General features: G+C 42.2%; 1 protein-coding gene across 4 annotated transcripts in view; it reads right to left on the reverse strand.

Annotated features, from left to right (window-relative positions):
* Positions 1-855: 855 nt before the first annotated feature.
* Positions 856-16,122, reverse strand: part of TPST2 (tyrosylprotein sulfotransferase 2) — a 74,287-nt gene continuing 59,020 nt past the window's right edge. For 3 of the 4 annotated variants that reach the window (XM_075853783.1, XM_075853793.1, XM_075853802.1), the window contains exons 5-7: positions 13,506-13,556; positions 2,607-2,645; positions 856-1,499 (exon numbers count right to left, since the gene is read on the reverse strand). In XM_075853783.1, coding sequence (XP_075709898.1) covers positions 2,616-2,645; positions 13,506-13,556 — 81 coding nt within the window. In that variant the 3' untranslated portion in view covers positions 856-1,499; positions 2,607-2,615. Of the gene's footprint in view, positions 1,500-2,606; positions 2,646-13,505; positions 13,557-16,122 lie in introns of those variants that run through there. The other variant, XM_075853810.1, reaches the window with a different exon arrangement.

The following is a 16,122-nucleotide window of genomic DNA, read 5'->3' on the forward strand; positions in this document are numbered from 1 at the left end:
TTTAGGCCCCATGCACACGAACGTGCTTTTGCGGCCGCAATTCCCCCGAAAATCCACGGGTGCATTGCGGCCCCATTCGTTTCTATGGGCCCATGCACACGACTGTGGTTTCCACGGTCCGTGCATGGCCCGGGAGCCTGGACCGCAAATAGAACGGACAAGTCTTATTATGGCCGTATTTTGCAAACCAGGCTCATAGAAATGAATGCACGTGGCCACGTGCACGGCCCGTGATTAACAGACGGCCAGCGGGTGACACTCCGCGGCTGTCTGACTCGAAAATCATGGCTGTGCACACGGCTACGGTTGTGTGCATGAGACCGAAGGAAAAAAAACAAAAACACATCTATATCACATGGGCCAATTTGCCAAAAACCCCTTTATAATGACTGCTGACTTTTTTCAGCGGTCACTAAGAGGTTTTATTCTGGACCGCTGTAAAAGCACTGCGCTATAGAAAAATAGAAAATCGTGCTGCTAAGTGTCATGTGCCCACACCACAGTGGCCCATATCTGCCAACACCTATAGACATAACTTCATAATGTTCATTTCTAAACAAAGAGGACTGGCAAAAAGAAATGGAACAGAACTGGTAAGATAAGTTTATTACAAATCCCATTCTTCCTCATTTTATTGCCCTTTTTCCATCTCTATTAGGGGATGATCATCTGGTCTTGATCTTTGGATATTGAAAAGTTATTGTGTTATGATAATCACAACCAACGTTACTGTAGAAAAGCTCCAAATATCTGACTTGTGAGTGATTTAAATCATATTCTGTAACATACCTGGTAAAATCTTATTAGCTGTAGAACAAAAGCTTTATTTGACATAAATAGAAAACCCGGCAATAATTTGGCACTTCATTAAAACAGTTTAATATAATGAAATCGGAATGAAAACTTGGAATGCAATGGATCATATATTAAAACTTTAAATAGTGATTTGACGAATACAGTTAATTGTCACCGGTTTAACACTTTTGTAAAAACCATCTCCGCTGTAACTTTTTTTCTTTAGTTTTCAACCACTTGGAACAAAATGATTGACTATTACAATGTATCAGTCTTTAATAAAGAAAAAAAATGAATAAAATGATTTATTGCAGCCACTCCTTCATTTGACCAGTTTGCAATATATTATTATGTGCGTGAGGACACCTCTCCTCACCGGTCCAGTATACGGACAATGAAATCAGTTAGGTGCCTGGTGCGTAATGTGGCAAAAACAAAAGCCGCTTGTGGCTCATTATAAAATACCGGCTCAATATTCAGTAACAAATAAAAGACCCCAAGATCACAGTAAAGTCAGATGAGCTACGAGAGTGGATTTTTACCAACGAGTTTGAAAGATTGTAGCGTACAAACAAGTGCAAATACATTCGCTCTAGACAGTCACAGTTTGGCAATATTTGGCAAGCAATATGCTTGGATATCAGAATTCCTTCAATATTAGAATTTTCTATCTGGTCTTGTTGATAAGAACTTCAACGTCAAACCTGACAACAGAAAGCAAAATATAAGTATAGAAAGCAGTATTATAAATAAAACAGTGGAAAAACAAAACTATATAGCCAATAGCCACCAAAATACAACTCCATTTTTCCCCCAGTTACTGTGCAAGCTCCAAATTTCAATTGTAATAGCTTGTATAAATTTCCAACAATTACTATAGTATACTATGTCCTAAAACATCAAAAGATTTGTCTGGTATAGAAAACACCTTTTCAAATACCCTTTGAGGGCATTCTGAGTTATTATAGAGGGGTTGGGTTACCCCATATTGGGTTCTTCAACAATTAGACAAAGTGGACAGCAGCTACAATGAGCATCTCTTTCCCCCTGGAGTACCCAACACATCTATACGTTACACAGACAGCCCTGATTACAACGGGCACCAGGTAATGCTTAATTTCTCCCCCACAGATTTCAGCTCATTGCTGGGGGTCACAGCAGACAAAAAGGAATTGTCCAAAGTGGATATTGTCTGTTCACACTATTGTTAGTTCTTTTTAGTCTGCATTTCATTGATATTTGACAGCCAGAATAGTGATGTATGCTGCACTATTTTATCCAATAAAAAATATATACTGACCCATCATAAGTCAATGAGATCCATCTGGATCCGTCATAAAACAGATCATAACAAACCCGTTACGGCTCCAGTAAAAAATGGAAACCATGACATCAGTGTAAACAGAGCCTCAACTAGTAAGTTTGTGGAATAGCAGCCAATGATCAGCTGATCACCGAAGATGTAGCTTCTCTAAACCCTGGCGATCTACTATTATCACTGGGGAAGAAGTGACTGGCTATACAGTTCCCCTGCAGCAGCAATAAAGACAGGGGATGTCTCTTTATGAGACAATCCCTTTAACAGTACTCCATAGCTTTAGTCACAGAATTGAAGCCATCACTGAACACAAGGCAGCTAATGAAATGCTAAAAATATCTAAAAGCATGAACATACATGTGTCCTAATGACGTAATTTATACCAGTAATAAGAACGATTGTATTTTCATGGCCCAAAGCCCTTATTGCTACCCTCAAGGTCATTTTATATATGATCTGGCAAGGAATTGCAGCTATAGAAACTTGTACCTACATTGTGTTGTCACCAGTGTGAGGAGTTATTCTGATGAATCTGGAAAGAGAAAAAACATATCAAAAACATCTCAACCATTTTTATTATTTTGTAATATCACGAGAGGAGTTACCAGTAAGAGAACTGCAATATCTGCGGAAAATCTCTTGGCCAAAAATAACCTAAAATACAATAGGGGTTTAGAGAAGACATTGCTCCTTTGGTAATACTATAAGTATATAATAGAGAATTGCATAAAAAGCAATCCCCTACCGGACAACCCTGTCTGTATGTCCTATTGGGCATATAGACATCATGGAGGAGGCTTCCCCGCTCTCACAAACAGTGTGCCCATGTAGCCTGCAGTTATACATGGCATGGACCTAGCATTCATCTCTCTTCTCTTCATACAGGTACATAATCAATATAGGCGTTTAACCCTCTCCCGGTCTTCCCAAATGTTCTGTTATCTTTTCAACGTTTCACAAATTGCTGGATCCTTAGTGACTTTTAGGATCCCTCATGGACAGCAGGTTTGTTTGTTTATATTTGCATAGTATTTCCACCTTATTTGTTAAGTTTTGTTGATTAAAGTGGTTGTCCCAGCATTAAATATCATATTCATTGTATGGATGATAAAAAATGAACAATGATTGCCATTTATATGCTGTAAAAATATAAAAAATAATCCAGTAAAGAGTTATGACATTTACTTACATAGTGTGGCGCTACCTGGTGTTCAAAGTGTATAGCCACATGCACATCCACCTGAGCTAGGAGATGGTGGACACGCATGCTCAGTCACTCTCCACACAACCAGAGCCTCTACATTAGCATGGCACTATAGCTGAGCAGACTCGCTGTAGTTAGACAGGACAAGAGACCAAGAACTAATCAAACAAACTTATCCACAGCCCAGTACTATGGTTAATTGTTTCTATATCTGCCTTCAACCAAAAATCCTTTCCATGTTTTCCCATCAAACCTACAGTACCACCTAGGGCTGGGCGATCAAATGAATTTGATTAATTCGCCATCAAGGCCTCTGCTGATTCTGTCTAACAGAGTCGTTGAATAGATGCTCTAGTGGCGCCGTGCTGCAGGAGGAAGCTCCGCCTCTTCATCTGCCTGGTCAGCCCCATCTGAGAGGCTGCACTCCGTTCTGTCCCCATCTGCTCCCTGTTTTGTCCCTGCTTCTGCCAGAGAACTTCTGTTCTGTACTGAACAAAGTAATACAGTGCGGATCAGCTCCGTGGTGAAGCAGGGACTCCTAGTATAGTGACGCACCGCCCTGTAGATAGCACCACCCCTCCGCCTTGTAGATAGTACCACCACCCACCTGTAGATCACGCACTGTCCATATATGGACAGGGGCTCCCTCCAAGAGTGGAATCCGCTGCCAGAGCGTCGGCAACCTCTGGCCAGGTATTCTGCTCCTAGAGGTAGCTACAGTGGCGCTATCTACAGTTGTGGGGGTGTGCTATCTACAGGGGGGTACACTATCTACATGGACACTGGTGTTTTCAGGAGGTTGGGACAAATGAAATCCATCTGTTTTTTAACGGCCATTAAAAACGGATGGCAAATGGATGACAAACTGCCATTAAAAACGGACAGACTGACTGGAAATGGATGAAAATTTAGAGACACTGATGCAAAACGGCCTTGAAAAACTGACAATTGATCAGTTTTTCATGGCCATTTTTTTTCACTGCCAGGGAAAAAAAGGTTAACAGAAGTTATAATCAATTGGATATACATTTTTCCTATTGTATTCCTGATGAGAAAAAAGTATTTGCAGAGGTTAAAAGTTGTGCAGTTACGTACAATTATTATAGTCATATATGCTAAAAAAAAAATTCAGTCCAACAGTAAGTGTATGTTCACACGGACTGTTTTCAGGCTTATTTCAGGGGGTTTACGCCTCGAAAAACGCCTGGAAAAAAACTGAAGCAGAACGCCTCCAAACATCTGCCCATTGATTTCAATGGCAAATACGGCGTTCTCTTCCGACAGGCCGTTTTTTTACGCCTCGTTTTCAAAAAACTGCACGTAAAAAGACGCCCGCGAAAAAGTGCATGTCATTTTTTGGAGCAGTTTTTCATTGACTCTATAGAAAAACAGCTCCAAACCCGGCTGTAAAAAATGCCAAGGAAAATAGTGAGTGGCTTAAAAAACATTTGAAAATCAGGAGTTGTTTTCCCTTGAAAACAGCTCTGTATTTTCAGACATTTTTTGATTGTGTGTGTGTGCACATACCCGAAGAAAATAGAGATTCAAATCGAAAATCGGCCATAGGGTTGAAAAAAAGAATCTAGATTTTATTTTTGGGCAAAAAAAAAAATTGCCCAGCTCTAGTACCACCTATTTATGCCTTTTGAGGTTACTATTCACATTAGGCCTTATTCACACGACAGTGAAAAAAAAATGTCCATTTAAAACTGATCAATTGTCAGTTTTTCATGGCCATTTTGCATCAGTGTGTCTCTACATTTTCATCCATTTCAAGTCCATCTGTTCATTTTTAATGGCCGTTTTGCATCAGTTTTTCATGGCCGTTAAAAAAACTGATGAATTTCATTGGCCAGGCTTTTTTTGTCCCAACCCCCTGAAAACAACCAAAGGAAGGTCACATGTTCACCTAGACACTATTTACAGCCTCCCTGTATATGATGCCACGCGCCTCCCTGTATATGATGCCACACGCCTCCCTGTATATAATGCCACACGCCTCCCTGTATATAATGCCACACCAGCCTCCATGCAGATGATGCCACACCAGCCTCCCTGTAGATGATGCCACACCAGCCTGCCTGTAAATGCCACACCAGCCTCCCTGTAGATGCCACACCAGCCTCCCTGTACATGATGCCACACCAGCCTCCCTGTACATGATGCCACACCAGCCTCCCTGTACATGATGCCACACCAGCCTCCCTGTACATGATGCCACACCAGCCTCCCTGTACATGATGCCACACCAGCCTCCCTGTACATGATGCCACACCAGCCTCCCTGTACATGATGCCACACCAGCCTCCCTGTACATGATGCCACACCAGCCTCCCTGTACATGATGCCACACCAGCCTCCCTGTAGATGCCACACCAGCCTCCCTGTAGATGCCACACCAGCCTCCCTGTACATGATGCCACACCAGCCTCCCTGTAGATGCCACACCAGCCTCCCTGTAGATGCCACACCAGCCTCCCTGTAGATGCCACACCAGCCTCCCTGTAGATGCCACACCAGCCTCCCTGTAGATGCCACACCAGCCTCCTTGTAGATGCCACACCAGCCTGCCTGTAGATGCCACACAAGCCTGCCTGTAGATCGTGCTACATATTTACGAGAGCAGCGCCGTCTCTTGTCTTCTTCAGGTGTGGTCACTCGTCTGCACGGGATCTGGCAAGGCAGCGCGACGGGGCGATGACGTCATCGAGGCGCCTTCAAACCCGTGAAGACCAGTAACCACACCTGAAGAAGCGCCGCAAACTTGAGTATGCCAACGATAGCCAGCAAGGGAACTAGTAGTTCCCTTGCCAATCCCCATGTAACAGATCCGTTTTTAACGGTTGTTACATGTATTGACAGCCGTTAAAAACGGATCCATTGACTTCTATGGGGACCGTCAGGCTGTTAAAACGGCCAAAAATAGGACATGTCCTATTTTTTGACGGCCATTATTCACAGGCCGTTAAAAAAACGGCCATGTGAATGCACCCATAGAATATCATTGTTCTGAAAACGGCCATGTGAAAGCCGTTACAAGGACGGCCATCACACGGCCGTTTTTCACTGTCGTGTGAATGAGGCCTTAGTCTCTCTCTGCTTCCCTCGCCCATGTACAGTTCACATGCACTATTTACTTTCCTGAATCACCTTAAATCATCTCATCCCACTGCGCAACACAAAAGTCACTTATAATTCACTGAACCATTTGCTGTCTCTCTCCATTCTCCTGCTATTAGCTGCAGGGGACATCTCTCCTAACCCTGGTCCTCCCGTATAGGTGTCACGAGCCAGGGCTGTAGAGACACAGCCCTGGTTATGAATATAGTATAAACAAAGCAGGACAATTAGTATTGTCCTTCTCTGTTTTGGTAACGATGGAGACAGGAGATACGGTTGATCTCCTGTCTCCATTTCAAATTTCCCGCGCGCGCGATCTCGCGGGATTACGCGCGGGCGCTCAGGAGTCGGCCAGTGATACATTATCACCTTGCCGACCTGTTTTAGCCAGGGGCGAGCGCCACTCATCCCCTGCTGAGAGCGTACCAGCAGGGTTAAATAGCCCTGCGTCGGTACGTTCAGCAGCGGAAACCTACCTCACCACTCCACCGAGGAGCAGCTGGGACCTTCCTGCCTCCTACACCACCACCGTCAGCTCACCTGTCCTGTGGTCTCCTGCCCTGCTCCTGCCTCTGCAATTTCTATTATATTTTTTACGGCCCGAAAACGGCTGAAAACACTGCATGTGAATATTCCCTTAAAATGATGAAAGTGAAGTGAATGACTTTTCAGTTGACAGGTTCACATGGCGTGTATTTGACACATTTTTTTGCGCATTTTATGTGCCAAATACCGCATCAAAAAACGCTTGATTACGCTTTTTATTTACATAATTGGTAAAGTGCGCTGTTGGTACATACAACACGCTTTTTTACACATGCGTTTTTAAAAACGCATTGTGTAAATAAAGCAATGTTGAGTCAATTCCTTTACACACACACACAGCACTGCTACACACACACACACACACACACACACACACACACAGCACTGCTCCACACACCACTGCTCCACACACCACTGCTCTACACACCACTGCTCTACACAGACACAAACACTCAGCTCTGTTACACAGACACAACTCTGCTACACAGACACAACTCTGCTACACACAGAGACACACACACACACACACACGCGCGCACACACACACGCGCGCACACACACACGCGCGCACACACACACGCGCGCACACACACACGCGCGCGCGCACGCGCGCGGCGGGGGTCACGAGAAGGGGGGGGGGTCTGTGAGAGAGAGGGAGGGACATACAGACACCTTATCTGCAGTGCAGCCGGTCTTCATAATGGCACCTGCCATCTCCCTACAAACCAGCTTCTCTGCTGTGTGGCTCTGAACTGCGCCTGAGCAGTACAGAGCCAGATGGCAGACGCAATGAACGGCTCCCGTTCATTGTGTCCTATGCACTGTGCTGCTGTATTCCATCTGTGTATGTGTCGTTAAGAGACACACACAGATGAAATAAAACATGGCAGCCCCCAATACAGTAAGAAAGTGTTAATAAAAAAAAACTACAAAAAAGTGTGTGAGAAAAATTAAACAAAGTCAATATAATATTTTATTAAATAAAAACACTAATTAAAAAAATTAATAAATCATGACACTGTCCCTTTAAGTAGCAGCAAAGCAAGCGGAGCGACATTAGTATAAAGGAAAGGTAGGGGAACTAGGCATAACCCTAGTGACCCAGATTATAAAGGCGGTAGTAATAATGAGTGACAACCAGTGAACCCCACTATTACCCCACCCCCTTTTACACCCCCATTATATTACTCATCTGAATCTGACCCCTTCATTTCACTGTATCCGACCCCCTCACTTCACTTTACATCCGTCACACACAGACAATGGCTGGTGACCGGCTCATGCAGCTTTATGTGTAATACCCATGTGTATAAAAGTTGGCTGGACCATTGTACTAAACAAGCACCTTTTACCTGTTGTGTCCCCCCTATTTCCTCATAGATTGTAAGCTCTTGTGAGCAGGGTCCTCACTCCTCTTGTATCTTACTATTTCCTCATAGATTGTAAGCTCTTGTGAGCAGGGTCCTCACTCCTCTTGTATCTCTTACTATTTCCTCATAGATTGTAAGCTCTTGTGAGCCGGGTCCTCACTCCTCTTGTATCTCTTACTATTTCCTCATAGATTATAAGCTCTTGTGAGCAGGGTCCTCACTCCTCTTGTATCTTACTATTTCCTCATAGATTGTAAGCTCTTGTGAGCAGGGTCCTCACTCTTGTATCTCTTACTATTTCCTCATAGATTGTAAGCTCTTGTGAGCAGGGTCCTCACTCCTCTTGTATCTTACTATTTCCTCATAGATTGTAAGCTCTTGTGAGCCGGGTCCTCACTCCTCTTGTATCTCTTACTATTTCCTCATAGATTATAAGCTCTTGTGAGCAGGGTCCTCACTCCTCTTGTATCTTACTATTTCCTCATAGATTGTAAGCTCTTGTGAGCAGGGTCCTCACTCCTCTTGTATCTCTTACTATTTCCCCATAGATTGTAAGCTCTTGTGAGCAGGGGCCTCACTCTTCTTGTATCTCTTACTATTTCCTCATAGATTGTAAGCTCTTGTGAGCAGGGCCTCACTCCTCTTGTATCTCTTACTATTTCCTCATAGAGTGTAAGCTCTTGTGAGCAGGGTCCTCACTCCTCTTGTATCTCTTACTATTTCCTCATAGATTGTAAGCTCTTGTGAGCAGGGTCCCCACTCCTCTTGTATCTTACTATTTCCTCATAGATTGTAAGCTCTTGTGAGCCGGGTCCTCACTCCTCTTGTATCTCTTACTATTTCCTCATAGATTGTAAGCTCTTGTGAGCAGGGTCCTCACTCCTCTTGTATCTCTTACTATTTCCTCATAGATTGTAAGCTCTTGTGAGCAGGGTCCTCACTCCTCTTGTATCTCTTACTATTTCCTCATAGATTGTAAGCTCTTGTGAGCAGGGTCCTCACTCCTCTTGTATCTCTTACTATTTCCTCATAGATTGTAAGCTCTTGTGAGCAGGGTCCTCACTCCTCTTGTATCTCTTACTATTTCCTCATAGATTGTAAGCTCTTGTGAGCAGGGTCCTCACTCCTCTTGTATCTCTTACTATTTCCTCATAGATTGTAAGCTCTTGTGAGCCGGGTCCTCACTCCTCTTGTATCTCTTACTATTTCCTCATAGATTGTAAGCTCTTGTGAGCAGGGTCCTCACTCCTCTTGTATCTTACTATTTCCTCATAGATTGTAAGCTCTTGTGAGCAGGGTCCTCACTCCTCTTGTATCTCTTACTATTTCCTCATAGATTGTAAGCTCTTGTGAGCAGGGTCCTCACTCCTCTTGTATCTCTTACTATTTCCTCATAGATTGTAAGCTCTTGTGAGCAGGGTCCTCACTCCTCTTGTATCTTACTATTTCCTCATAGATTGTAAGCTCTTGTGAGCAGGGTCCTCACTCCTCTTGTATCTCTTACTATTTCCTCATAGAGTGTAAGCTCTCGTGAGCAGGGTCCTCACTCCTCTTGTATCTCTTACTATTTCCTCATAGATTGTAAGCTCTTGTGAGCAGGGTCCTCACTCCTCTCTTACTATTTCCTCATAGATTGTAAGCTCTTGTGAGCAGGGTCCTCACTCCTCTCTTACTATTTCCTCATAGATTGTAAGCTCTTGTGAGCCGGGTCCTCACTCCTCTTGTATCTCTTACTATTTCCTCATAGATTGTAAGCTCTTGTGAGCAGGGTCCTCTCTCCTCTTGTATCTTACTATTTCCTCATAGATTGTAAGCTCTTGTGAGCAGGGTCCTCACTCCTCTTGTATCTCTTACTATTTCCTCATAGATTGTAAGCTCTTGTGAGCAGGGTCCTCACTCCTCTTGTATCTCTTACTATTTCCTCATAGATTGTAAGCTCTTGTGAGCAGGGTCCTCACTCCTCTTGTATCTCTTACTATTTCCTCATAGATTGTAAGCTCTTGTGAGCAGGGCCCTCACTCCTCTTGTATCTCTTACTATTTCCCCATAGATTGTAAGCTCTTGTGAGCAGGGGCCTCACTCTTCTTGTATCTCTTACTATTTCCTCATAGATTGTAAGCTCTTGTGAGCAGGGCCTCACTCCTCTTGTATCTCTTACTATTTCCTCATAGAGTGTAAGCTCTTGTGAGCAGGGTCCTCACTCCTCTTGTATCTCTTACTATTTCCTCATAGATTGTAAGCTCTTGTGAGCAGGGTCCCCACTCCTCTTGTATCTTACTATTTCCTCATAGATTGTAAGCTCTTGTGAGCAGGGTCCTCACTCCTCTTGTATCTCTTACTATTTCCTCATAGATTGTAAGCTCTTGTGAGCAGGGTCCTCACTCCTCTTGTATCTCTTACTATTTCCTCATAGATTGTAAGCTCTTGTGAGCAGGGTCCTCACTCCTCTCTTACTATTTCCTCATAGATTGTAAGCTCTTGTGAGCTGGGTCCTCACTCCTCTTGTATCTCTTACTATTTCCTCATAGATTGTAAGCTCTTGTGAGCAGGGTCCTCTCTCCTCTTGTATCTTACTATTTCCTCATAGATTGTAAGCTCTTGTGAGCAGGGTCCTCACTCCTCTTGTATCTCTTACTATTTCCTCATAGATTGTAAGCTCTTGTGAGCAGGGTCCTCACTCCTCTTGTATCTCTTACTATTTCCTCATAGATTGTAAGCTCTTGTGAGCAGGGTCCTCACTCCTCTTGTATCTCTTACTATTTCCTCATAAATTGTAAGCTCTTGTGAGCAGGGTCCTCACTCCTCTTGTATCTTACTATTTCCTCATAGAGTGTAAGCTCTTGTGAGCCGGGTCCTCACTCCTCTTGTATCTCTTACTATTTCCTCATAGATTGTAAGCGCTTGCGAGCAAGGTCCTCACTCCTCTTGTATCTCTTACTATTTCCTCATAGATTGTAAGCTCTTGTGAGCAGGGTCCTCACTCCTCTTGTATCTCTTACTATTTCCTCATAGATTGTAAGCTCTTGTGAGCAGGGTCCTCACTCCTCTTGTATCTCTTACTATTTCCTCGTAGATTGTAAGCTCTTGTGAGCAGGGTCCTCACTCCTCTTGTATCTTACTATTTCCTCATAGATTGTAAGCTCTTGTGAGCAGGGTCCTCACTCCTCTTGTATCTCTTACTATTTCCTCGTAGATTGTAAGCTCTTGTGAGCAGGGTCCTCACTCCTCTTGTATCTCTTACTATTTCCTCATAGATTGTAAGCTCTTGTGAGCAGGGTCCTCACTCCTCTTGTATCTTACTATTTCCTCATAGATTGTAAGCTCTTGTGAGCAGGGTCCTCACTCCTCTTGTATCTCTTACTATTTCCTCATAGATTGTAAGCTCTTGTGAGCAGGGTCCTCACTCCTCTTGTATCTCTTACTATTTCCTCATAGATTGTAAGCTCTTGTGAGCAGGGCCCTCACTCCTCTTGTATCTCTTACTATTTCCTCATAGATTGTAAGCTCTTGTGAGCGGGTCCTCACTCCTCTTGTATCTCTTACTATTTCCTCATAGAGTGTAAGCTCCTGTGAGCAGGGTCCTCACTCCTCTTGTATCTCTTACTATTTCCTCATAGATTGTAAGCTCTTGTGAGCAGGGTCCTCACTCCTCTTGTATCTCTTACTATTTCCTCATAGATTGTAAGCTCTTGTGAGCAGGGTCCTCACTCCTCTTGTATCTCTTACTATTTCCTCATAGATTGTAAGCTCTTGTGAGCAGGGTCCTCACTCCTCTTGTATCTCTTACTATTTCCTCGTAGATTGTAAGCTCTTGTGAGCAGGGTCCTCACTCCTCTTGTATCTTACTATTTCCTCATAGATTGTAAGCTCTTGTGAGCAGGGTCCTCACTCCTCTTGTATCTCTTACTATTTCCTCGTAGATTGTAAGCTCTTGTGAGCAGGGTCCTCACTCCTCTTGTATCTCTTACTATTTCCTCATAGATTGTAAGCTCTTGTGAGCAGGGTCCTCACTCCTCTTGTATCTTACTATTTCCTCATAGATTGTAAGCTCTTGTGAGCAGGGTCCTCACTCCTCTTGTATCTCTTACTATTTCCTCATAGATTGTAAGCTCTTGTGAGCAGGGTCCTCACTCCTCTTGTATCTCTTACTATTTCCTCATAGATTGTAAGCTCTTGTGAGCAGGGCCCTCACTCCTCTTGTATCTCTTACTATTTCCTCATAGATTGTAAGCTCTTGTGAGCGGGTCCTCACTCCTCTTGTATCTCTTACTATTTCCTCATAGAGTGTAAGCTCCTGTGAGCAGGGTCCTCACTCCTCTTGTATCTCTTACTATTTCCTCATAGATTGTAAGCTCTTGTGAGCAGGGTCCTCACTCCTCTTGTATCTCTTACTATTTCCTCATAGATTGTAAGCTCTTGTGAGCAGGGTCCTCACTCCTCTTTCCTCATAGATTGTAAGCTCTTGTGAGCAGGGTCCTCACTCCTCTTGTATCTCTTACTATTTCCTCATAGATTGTAAGTTCTTGTGAGCAGGGTCCTCACTCCTCTTGTATCTTACTATTTCCTCATAGATTGTAAGCTCTTGTGAGCAGGGCCCTCACTCCTCGTTTGAATTATTAAGTAGTTTTGTCACTATGTAATGTCTGATATTGTCTGAACAGGTTCCCTCTGAATTGTAAAGTGCTGCGAAATATATTGGTGTAAAAATTATTATTACCCTACATAAATACTATATTTCCTCTGTGCAGTTGACAGCAAGGGATTGACGGGGGTTTCAGCAGCCAATCAGATCTCTGGAGCAGCTTGCTTTTGAGTGGGGCTGGTCCAGTTGGTAACAGACAATACATCTACAAAGAGTGTACAATTGTAAAATCAAATGTTTTTACAGATGTTCATTGTACATCTAAGGCGGTGTTCACACATATCACTTGCATCCTGAGCAGTGTTTTTATTTATGAAATGATCTATTAAAACTAAAAAAATAAAATAATCAGGGTCAGTTACCTCCGCCTTTAATACTAAAAAGTCAGAGGGTAAACTGATGGTTATAAATAGAACCTTACTGGAATATTACTACTCTCAAATCAAACGAGCACATGTAATAATAAAATCAGCTACAATTATATAAAAAGAGTATATAAAGAAGTCTAACCTGCATAAATCCTTTCAGGCTGCTTGGTGTTTTAAAGTCACCCTTTAAGACCTAAAAAAGAGTATTAAACCATTGAGATAACGGTTATTAAGGCTACAAATATACAGTACAGATTGTAAAAAGTGGTGGATTCCAGTACAGTATCGCATATAAAGTGTATATATATATATATATATATATATATATATATATATATATATATATATATATATATATATATATAGCGCGTCGGCTACTATGCCATACCATACAGAAAAAAAAGAAGGTATTCCATCGCATACCTGCCCAGCATGTAGGGTTGCGATACTCGATACCGAAACGATACTTTGCCAACAATAATAATAATAAAAAGTTCTTCCATTTTCTGATGTGAGGCGGGAGGTGTGATGAATTTTGAACCTCCATGTGCCTCACATTAATAGTAATTAACCCCATCATGTTCCTCAGTCATAATGGACAACATTGGGTTAATGTGTGAGGTACATGATGGGGTTAATTACTATTAATGTGAGGCTCATGGAGGTTCAACATTCATAATACCTCGTGCCTCACATTAATAAGTGAAAGAAAGCACTTTTTATTTTATAACAGCGTAAACATGAACGACGCTATAAATGTATTACGGTTGCGACGATACGTGTAGATTTTATGTATTGAGACTATGTTTATTGTAAAAAAAGAAAAAGAAATTAAAAAATATTATTTTTTTAAATTTAACATTAAAGATAAAAAAAAAGTTAAAAAGAAATAGGTAAATTTTAATGTACTGGCATATATCTATATACAGATAGTACACAGGCAGTTGTTAGGACATACCTCAGTATGTCCTAACAGGAAATATGGTCAGACATCCCTGGGGTCCTTCAATGGACCCTGGGCTGTCTCCCCATATATGGTATGTCCCTCGATCGCGTCACAGGGATTCCCTGTGATGCGATCCAAAGGGCATCCTCCTTCTCACTTAACCCTTGAAAGATGCGGTCAGAGATGAGGTTTCTCTGATCTCCGCCGTTAGACCAGGGCTGCGGCTGTGTAATACAGTCATTGCCCCGCTCCTGACAACAAGTACGCGCGCAGCCAGCATGAGGTGATGCGGCCGGCGCTGCACTAATGAGCGCAGGCACTGGAGACAGAACATGGGGCTGTTTTGCAGTGCGCCCGCCATGTTCTGTCTTCAGTGCGAACGCTCATTATTGCAGATCTGGTCGCATCACCTCAAGCAGACCGCGCGCACTTGTCAGGACTCAGGAGCGGGGCAATGACTGTATTACACAGCCGCAGCCCTGCTCTCATACATTCATGAGTTACAATGCTATCGAAATACATGAAATAACGGGATCGAACATATTCAGGGTGCACGGTATCGATTCATCGTTCAACCTAATATATATATATTAATGTGGTTTAGGTGGCATTGGTGTTCGCTGCCGTCGCCATGTTCTTTTGTGATAGAGAGATTATATATATATATAAAAGCAGTAAATAGGCAGCACTCACAAAGGCTTAAAGCACTCATATAGGCTCTTTTTTCACAATAAGCCTTTGTGAGTGCTGCTTATTTACTGCTTTTTGTCTAGAGGGACAGTGGTCAGTTCCCTAAGGCTTGCACCCCCTTTCATGTAAAACTGTGCTGCTGGAATATATATATTATATACACACACACACATATATATATATATATATATATACACACACACACACATATATATATATATATATGTATAGATACACATACAAATATATATATGTATGTATGTATGTATGTATAGATACACGCTCACAACATAATGTCTACATCATTTCTATAGTTAATGTTTAAATACTACACTTTGCACCTGGTTTTATTCAGGGTTTTTTTTTTTTTATAGCAATTCTTTAAATTACCAAAATTATTCCAACTGCAGACAGTGTTTTTTTGGGAAGTCTGTAGTTCTAAGTCAATCAGGCAAATATATGTAGCTACCAACCAGTGGTCGGAGGGGGTCACAGATTTTGTGCAATTTTAATTTCTTTTAAGTCTAAACCAGAATTCGTAAAACTCTTCCCTTTTCCTTCATATTAAAAATAAATAAAACAAAGGATAGGTGTTGCAGGGGATTTGAAATGATCCAGCTGTCTTTCAGTAAAGTGGTCCTTTCAGCAGTTAGAGTATATTGTAATAGTCTAATAGAAGTTCCTGAATAACTGGTGCAAATAGTAGCTGTACTTCTTCCGGGGTGGAACGAATATGAAAACTTGTTATACTATAATGTATAGATAAATACTCACAGGTCGGAATCATTGGTTAGGTGCCACAGGCATAATGTCAAAACACCTCCAAAATATATGTAACTAAACTCCAATAAGTCATAAGAAATAATTAGAGGACAAGGAGTCATAACGCCACAATTAGTGAAAATGAATACAACATTTTATTAGATACACAATATTAAATACACAAATAAAAACATGATGCAAGGATCTTAAAATACCATACGTGGGCCATACAGAATAATTTAATGTAAATCACAGGTATATTGTGTGGAACATCACAGGAAACGTGTACATCACAGAATGAGTAAATGTCAACTGATGCTGCAACATAAGAGCGTCAACACTTGTAACGTCAAAAATATAA

The sequence above is a fragment of the Rhinoderma darwinii genome, chromosome 1 (assembly GCF_050947455.1).
Source record: "Rhinoderma darwinii isolate aRhiDar2 chromosome 1, aRhiDar2.hap1, whole genome shotgun sequence".
NCBI lineage: Eukaryota > Metazoa > Chordata > Amphibia > Anura > Rhinodermatidae > Rhinoderma > Rhinoderma darwinii.